Raw genomic sequence first — 8,799 nt, 5'->3', positions numbered from 1 at the left:
ACACTATCTACTGTTGCAGCGTGGGACACCATGTGTGTGACCGCGTGTGACAGATATGACCACGTATGACCCCATATGAGGGAGTGACACTGTGTGAGTGTGTGGATGCTGAGAGTGGTTTGGAGCGCTCTAAGTGACACTGTGTGTGGGAATGTGGGAGTGCGTGACCTCGTGGGCGTGTGTGACTGTGTGACGCTGCCTCTACCCCTCGCGAGTGTAGACGTGTATCATACGTCCTGATCCGGTGTGTGACGGCGCGTGGGCCAGCCCAGCAAGCGGCCGGGGTTGCGGGGACCGCGGGCGGGAGGGGGTCCCGGGGACGCGCCGAGCGCAGCGGCGGCGCGAGCGGAGGGAGGCGCGGCGGCGGCGGAGGCTGCGGCGCATGCGGATCTGGCCGAACAGCGGGCCGGCGAGGCCGAGCTGAGCCGGACCAAGCCGGGCCGCGGACACCGACAGAGAGGGCGATCCGGCGCCGCAAGAGCTGGGACGGCCGCACCCGCGGCTGCGGGCTCAGGTGAGCGGCGCTGGAGCTGGTAGTCCCTCCCCCCAGTGTCTCCCCACCTGCGAGCATCCCTCCTCCGCGCTGTGGGCATAGCCTGAGCCCTGGAGTCTCCTCGGCTGGCGGGAGGCAGGAGGGTCGAGGGCAGAACCAGCTCCCAACCTCCAAGCCAGTCCAGCTTCTGCGCTGCGCGCGGGTCTCGCCCTCAGGCCTTGTCCTTCCCAGGTTCCCCTCCTTGGGCACGGTGTCTGGACCACAGGGAGAGAGGCCCGGCCTTGGAAGGGTTAAAGCTTCTAATCCCACCCGCAGCTCAGCGCCCAGCTAGCCTTTGCTGAGGCGAGACTGATCACCCCTTTCCACCTCCCCCACCTTCTCCCTTCCTTTCCATTCAGTCGTAATGCCCAGAGCTGCTCCTCCGCCTGAGAACTCAGAAGTGCTAGGCGCCTCTCCATCGCCAAGTGTCCTCCATTGAAGAAACAGTGGTGACCGCCTTTTAACAGGGAGGGAAACTGAGGCACAAAGATGCCAAGTTAAAAATACCCGGTTAAGGATACAGGAAGAATAAAGCAGGACTTGAACTCATTTCTGATTTTGATTTGCTGAGATATATGAAAGAAGGGTGAAGAATAATAGAGGAACATGTATTGAGGGCTTGCTGTGTACTGGATACCACGTTCCCGGCATTGTTAACTTGTTTCATCTTCAAACATGCCTGAGAAATGGATATTCTTATCATTATCATTTTACAGATAGACAAATGGAAGCCCAGAAAGGGGAAGTGACTTGACCAAGGTCACACAGGTGGTAGGTAGCCATGTGTCCATTTTCAGTTTCCCATGGAAGAAGAGAAGAATAAAAATGGATTTTGACATGTCTTTTTCCACTATGTTGACCAAGACCCAGACCCTGACCCTGTTTTCCTAGAATCTACTGATTGGCAATTGTCTGGGTCTTTTGAGAAGGGGGACATTGATCTCTAACTCCCTCCTTTCTTAGTGTTAGAATCAGGCCTGAGGTTTCAGAGGGTGAAGGAGATGTATCTGATGTCACCCAATTCTTTAAAATTCTTATTTACAATGTAGCAGTGTTCTAGAGCATAGCTCTGGAGTCAGACAATATGGCAGTTAGCTATTGCCACAATAATGCTGTACGACAAGCTACCCAAAACTCAGCATTTAGCATTTATGGACTGAGTTAGGCAGTTCTTCTGGTCTCTCCTGGGCTCACATGTTGAGGTCGGAGTTGAGGTCTCTCCTGGGCTCACATGTTGAGCTAACTGCCTGCTGGCCTTGACTGGAATGAGTGGAACCTTGGTTCTGGTCTAGTCCAGGCATGTTTTTCTCATGGCCATAACTGAGCAGAAGCAGAAATAGGCAAGGTCTCTTGAGTACTAGGCTCAGAGTTGGCATGCCAGCACTTCTGCCTAATTCTATTGCCCAAAGAAAATCATAAAAGTTAAACCCAGAGTCAAGGGGTCGGGCATGGCCACCAACCTCTCCTACTCTAGCAGTAGGAGAACACTGAAGAGTTATATGCCAAAGGGCGTGGCTATGCTGGTGAAGAATTGGAGCCATTAATGCAACAATTCTGCCACAATGCCTATGTTTGAATTGTAGCTAATTACTAGCTGTGTAACTTTGGGCAAATGGATTAACCCCACTGTGCTTCAGTTTCTTCCTCTGTAAAATCAGCATCATAGCTGGGTGTGGTACCACACTTCCTGTAATCCTAGCAATTTAGGATACTGAGGCAGGAGGATCGCTTGAGAGCAGGAGTTCAAGAGCAGCCTAAGCAAGAGAGAGACCCCCATCTCTACTAAAAATAGAAAAATTAGCCAGGCATTGTGGTGGGCACCTGTAGTCCCAGCAGCTTGAGAGGCTGAGGCAAGAGGATCACTCAAGCCCAGGACTTTGAGGTTGCAGTGAGTTTTGATTATACCATTGCATTCTAGCCCAGGTGGCAGAAAGAGACCCTGTCTCAAAAAAAAAAAAAAATTATGTCATAATAGCTGATCTTTAGGGAACTTAGTTTGTGGAAATCAAATAAGAGAATGCATACAAAATATTAAGAACAGAACAAATGTTCAATAAATGTTCACTATGGTTATTACTGCATTACAGAACTCTGTAACTGATAATGTTATTGTTTTAATAATCATAACAATGACAATTTGCTAAGGACTTACCCTGTGCCAGGTGCTAAGCCAGGTGCATTACCACAGCCCTGTCAAGGGGTCAGGGTGAGCATTATTAACCTTATTATTATGTCCACTTTAAAGACAGAGAAACTGAGGGCAAGAAGGGACAAGATTCATAGCCAGTCAGTTTCAAGAGGGACCTCTGAGTTTAGGCCCTGTTTCCAGCCCTCACTGGCCTTTCATCATCTCCAGGCCCCACCTTCACCAATGGCGCAGGTACCAGGGGAAGTGGACAACATGGATGGCCTGCCTGCCCCTAACAACAACAATCCTGCCACTCGCTGGGAGAGTCCAGATCATCGGGGCTGGGAGAGGGAGCAGCCGACCGCCTCCTCTGCAGCTGCCTCGCTCTTTGAGTGCTCCAGGATCAAGGCCTTGGCAGGTATCTTGAGGAAGGCTGGGGTGGGATGAAAAAGCAGGGAGAAGGTACCTGAGAACCTTGACGGCCAAGAGGGTGACAAGAGAGTTACAGACATTTACCACTTGAATCTTTAGAGCAGCATGCTCCGATAGAACTTTACAGGATGATAGAAATGCTCCGTATCTGTCATGTCCAATATATAATCACTTGTATGTGTGGCTATTGAGCATTTGAACTGTGACCAGTGATACTTAAAGGACTGAGCTTTACATTTTATTTAGTTATAATTAATCTAAATTTAAATAGCCACATGCAGCTCATGGGTGCTTATGTGATAGCACAGCTCTAGAACCTGAGAAAATAGCTGTCTTCAGTGGCTAAGGCCATTATCCCAGCAGCCTGGGAGGCTCAGGTGGGAGAATCACTTGAGGCCAGGAGTTTGAGACCATCCTGGGTAGCATCATGACACAACTGTCTCTGCAAAAAAAAATTTTAAAAATTAGCTGGCATACTGGTACCCAACTGTAGTCCCAGATACTGAGGAGGCTAAGGTGGGAGGATTGCTTGAGGACAGGAGTTGGAGACCAGTCTGGGGGTAACACAGAGATCCTGTCTTAAAAAAAAAAAAAAATTGTGTTAGAAATTTACAATCCAGGGCGGCACCTGTGGCTCAGTCGGTAAGGTGCCGGCCCCGTATACCAAGGGTGGCGGGTTCAAACCCAGCTCCGGCCAAACTGCAACAAAAAAATAGCCGGGTGTTGTGGTGGGCACCTGTAGCCCCAGCTACTTGGGAGGCTGAGGCAAGAGAATCGCTTAAGTCCAGGAGTTGGAGGTTGCTGTGAGCTGTGTGATGCCATGGCACTCCACCTAGGGCCATAAAGTGAAACTCTGTCTCTACAAAAAAAAAAAAGAAATTTACAATCCAGGCCAGGTATAGTGGCTCATGCCTGTAATCCTAGCATACTGGGAGGCCGAGGCAGGTGAATTGCCTGAACTCAGGAGTTTGAGACCAGCCTGAGCAAGAGTGAGACCCCATCTCTAAAAATGGCCAGGTGTTGTGGTGGGCACCTGTAGTCCTAGCTACATAAGAGGCTGAGGCAAGATGATCATTCGAGCCCAAGAGTTTGAGGTTGCTGTGAGCTATGACTCCATGCTGTTCTACCAAGGGGACAAAGTAAAACTCTGTCTCGAAAAAAAAAAAGACAGAAAAAAAGAAAGAAAAAGAAAAGAAATTTATAATTCCAGAAATGTGGGACTTGGTAAGCAGTAAGCATATTTCATTAGAGTTCCAAAATGCAGGCTGGGCACAGTGGCTCACTGCCTCACCGAGGCAGGAGGATCGCTTGAGCTCAGGAGTCTGAGGAAGAGTGAGATCCAGTGAGATCCACTCTGCCTCAGCCTGAGCAAGAGTGAGATCCCATCTCTACTAAAAATAGAAAAACTAGCTGGGCATGGTGGGAGGCTGAGGCAGGAGGATCATTTGAACCCAGGAGTTTGAGGTTGCTATGAGATGGGCTGTTGCCACAGCACTCTAGCCTGGGGCAACAGAGTGAGACTTTGTCTCAAAAAAAATCCCAAAGTGCAGAACATCAGATCTTAAGAACTTAGACCATCATACTCAGCGTTCTTAGACCTTTAGACATAGAGACCCCTGGAAATGTAGAATTCCTACATAAGAAATTTGAATCATTGACCCCTAAGGTTTTAGGCCCCTCAGGACCTAAATTCTAATACTCTTGGGCTGTTATAATCCTAAACATTTTGAGTTTCAGATTAGAAATATATATCCTGAGAACTTTGAAATACAATGATCAAAACTTCCTGGTTTTTACCACTGAAACTCTCACCCTTGGGCCAACTGGGATGGTTGGTTGCCTACTTCTTTTTTTGGTTTGTTTGTTTTTTGTTTTGTTTTGTGTTGAGACAGAGTCTCACTCTGTCACCATGGGTAAAGTGCCAGGGCATCATCATAGCTCACAGCAACCTCAAACTCTTGGGCTCAATCTATCCTGTTGCTTTAGCCTCCGGAGTAGCTGGGACTATAGGTGCCTGCCATGATGACTGGCTGATTTTCCTATTTTTAGTAGAGATGGGCCTTGCTTTTGATCAGGCTAGTCTCTAAGTCCTGAGCTTAAGTGATCCACGTGCCTTGACCTCCCTGAGTGTCCAGGCACAGTGGTCACCCTACTTTGATGTTGTTGATTTATCAACACAGACCAGAGAATTTCATAGTCATACGTAATAGAGTTGTAGAACCTAAGACTTTCAGAATTGTAGACCTTTGAACCTTAGGACTTCATATTCATAGGGTATTGGGATCTCAGAAGTGTTTAATCATCAACACTAAAACTCTGTATGCAGAGACCCTAAGAACCCTCAGAGATGCGTAACTTTATAACCACAAACGTTTAAAACATCAAACTCAGCTTGGCACCTGTAGCTCAATGGTTAGGGTGTCAGCCAAATACAACAGGGCTGTTGAGTTCGAACCCAGCCTGGGCCTGCTAACAATGACAACTGCAACAAAAAGATAGCCAGGTGTTGTGGTGGGTGCCTATAGTCCCAGCTACTTGGGAGGCTGAGGCAAGAGAATTACTTAAGCCCAAGAGTTTTGAGGTTGCTGTGAGCTGTGACGCCACAGCACTCTACCAAGGGTGATAGAGTAAGACTCTGTCTCAGAAAAAACAAACAAACAAAAAACATCAAACTCTTAGCACCTTTACCCTTGGGACTTTAACATCTTAGAAACATGGAGCACCGGGCTGCACCTGTGGCTCAGTCCGTAGGGCGCCGGCCCCATATACCGAGGGTGGCAGGTTCAAACCCGGCCCCGGCCAAACTGCAACCAAAAAAAAAAAAAAAATAGCCAGGCGTTGTGGCGGGCGCCTGTAGTCCCAGCTACTCAGGAGGCTGAGGCAAGAGAATCGCTTAAGCCCAGGAGTTGGAGGTTGCTGTGAGCTGTGTGAGACCACGGCACTCTACTGAGGGCCATAAAGTGAGACTCTGTCTCTACGAAAAAAAAAGAAACATGGAGCACCATAATCATGGTATAGTTATAACCATGAAATTTTTTTTTTTTCGGTTTTTGTCAGGGGTTGGGTTTGAACCCACCACCTCCGGTATATGGGGCCGACGCCCTACTCCTTGGAGCCACAGGTGCCACCAACCATGAAATCTTAAAACCTTAACATCAGAGTCAGTTTCTTCAGAATGTCAAAACTTTCGTAACTCAGCATTTTGGGATCTTTGATACTAAGATTCTTGGAACTTTATAAGATGTCAAGTAGGGGTGTCAAACTCAAAGGCCTCCAGGGAAGCAAGTGACATAAATGAGGAGTGTAGTGGACAACAAGGCCCTGATCACTAGCTCTGGCCACGGGGAAATAAGGGCCCCAAAGTTACTAGCTCTGACATTTGTCTGGTATTTCTCAATTAAAAAAAAAAAATCTCCCTGGGGGGCTGAGGAGGGAGGATTGCTTGAGTTTAGAAGTTAGAGACCAGCCTGAGCATGAGTGAGACCCTGTCTCTACTAAGAACAGAAAAAACTAGCCAGGCATTGTGCTGGGCACATGCAGTTCCAGCTACTTGGGAAGCTGAGGCAAGAGGATCACTGGAGCCCAAGAGTTTGGGGCTCTGTGAGCTATGATGCCACGGCTTTCTACCCAGGGCCATAGAGTAAGACTCTGTCTCAAAAAAATAAAAATAAAAATCTGTAGGTGCCATGAAATATGAACCTTCAACCCGTGGATTGCCAACTTCTTCTGATCTAGAAATATCATGGAAATTTGGAATCATACTTTTAGACTCCTAGAACATCAAAAACACATGAACATACCAACTTAGAATTCTATGCTTTAGGGTGGCGCCTATGGCTCAGTGAGTAGGGTGCCAGTCCCATATACTGAGGGTGGCAGGTTCAAGCCCAGACCCAGCCAAACTGCAAAAAAAAAAAAAAAAAAGAATTCTATGCTTTGATATTTTACCTATAAAATATTTATGCAGCACCTGGTGTATGCCTAGCCTATGCTAGCCAATATGAGGGGCATGGCAGTGACTGAACCAGCCATGGTCCTGCCCCCACGGGGCTCCCTGTCCAGTGTGAGGGACAGATCTAGCTAGTCAGTGATGGTCCAGTGGTGGATGGGTGGGGTGGGGTTAGAGGCGGAAGACTCAGGGCTGTGATAGGCAGAGGGCTGTGATGGGGAGGTCCAGGGGGTGTAGCAGCCTGGAGGAGGTACTTGATGCAACCTGGAAAATCAAGGAGGGCGTCCTGGAAGAGGAGATGCCTAAGTTGAGGCCTAAAGGGATGAACAGGAGTGAACATTGAGGTAAAGAGTGAGTGGAAGAATATTTGTGGCTGAGGAAACAGTGCAGACAAGACCTGCAGAAGTTAGGAGTGGCTTGAGTAAGACTAGTACAGGTGAGGAGTAAATGGTGATAGGAGAGGAGCCAGTGGGAGCCTGATCTTGAAGGGCCTTATAGGGCATCAGGGAGCTGTGAAAAGATTTTAAGCACAGATGGGATATGGCAAGATGACAATCAAATCTTAGAACTATGCTTCACAGAGCATCTAGCTCAGAGAAATGTAGGAATTCCTTTTAAGATAAAAAGATTTTCTCACACACTTCTGTGTTCACTTAAATTATTCTAAGTCTAATTTTCATAAATTCACACAAATGCGTAACTCTGTTTAAGTCTCTTATGCCGACTCTGTCTCTGTAAAAAAATTAGAAAAATTAGCTGGGTGCAGTGGCAGGTACCTGTAGTCCCAGCTACCTGGGAGGCTGAAGCAGGAGGATCACTTGAGCCCAGGAGTTTGAGATTGCTGTGAGCTATGATGATACCATGGCAGTCTCGCCTGAGTGATAGAGTGAAACTCTTTAAAAAACAAACAAGAAAAACAAAAACAAAAACAAAACTCCTATGCCTACAGTTCTTGTATAGTTTTACAACTAAAAGACATTTATAGAGGAACTCTAGGCCCGAATCACAAAACCAGCAACATTCAGGTTAACAGTAACTATCCTGCTGAAATTATCTTGCTGTTCAAAGTAGAAATATGAGGTAGACTCCTCTGGTGCATTTCTTTGGCATCTCTATCCTCACTTCTCTCATAATTTTTCTCTCTTCAAATCAAAAGTCAAACCCTTTAATCAGGGTCTTCCATAACATGGTTTTTGCATGAAGATGATTAAAAAAATTGTTTAGCCCCCATGCTCAGGGAGTAGCGTTAGTCACCCTCCACAGTTTCTGGTGTGTTCTTTTCGTTGATCTGTGAGCCCTCTTTCCTCTTTGTTTATTCTTTTTTATTGCCATATCTCATACCAGTCCTCTACATAGGCAATCATTTGGATAGTTTTAATAGGAATCCTTTCCTTTGCACACAGACGGTTTTGTGAAATATGTGCTACTAATTAGTAGGCATGTGTATGTTTATATTTAATTCTTTATCATTATCTTTATTGGAATGGCCAATAAATCATGAGCGTCCATTTTTCCACGAATGAGCACTTGTGTGTTTTTTGAGACAGTCTCATTATGTTGCCTGGGCTACAGTGCTATGGCCTTGGCCTACTTCACAGCAACTTCAAACTCCTAGGTCCAAGTGATCTGCCAGCCTCAGCCTCCTGATTAACTGGGACTACAGGTGCTCGCCACAACACCTGGTTCATTTTTTTTTTTCTATTTTTTTTTTTTAGTAGGGAGGGAGTGTCCCTTTAGCTCAGACTGGTCTCAAACTTT

At 46.9% G+C, this 8,799-nt stretch overlaps 1 protein-coding gene across 1 annotated transcript in view; it reads left to right on the top strand.

Annotated features, from left to right (window-relative positions):
• The first annotated feature begins 395 nt into the window (after positions 1-395).
• Positions 396-8,799, top strand: part of SPTBN4 (spectrin beta, non-erythrocytic 4) — an 82,553-nt gene continuing 74,149 nt past the window's right edge. The window contains exons 1-2 of the mRNA XM_053607283.1: positions 396-514; positions 2,889-3,078. Of these exons, the coding sequence (XP_053463258.1) occupies positions 2,904-3,078 (175 nt within the window). The 5' untranslated portion in view covers positions 396-514; positions 2,889-2,903. The remainder of the gene's footprint in view (positions 515-2,888; positions 3,079-8,799) is intronic.

This window comes from Nycticebus coucang, chromosome 10 (genome assembly GCF_027406575.1).
Source record: "Nycticebus coucang isolate mNycCou1 chromosome 10, mNycCou1.pri, whole genome shotgun sequence".
Taxonomy (NCBI): domain Eukaryota; kingdom Metazoa; phylum Chordata; class Mammalia; order Primates; family Lorisidae; genus Nycticebus; species Nycticebus coucang.
Note: the sequence above shows the minus strand (reverse complement) of the source record. Positions and strands in the feature narration are given on the sequence as shown.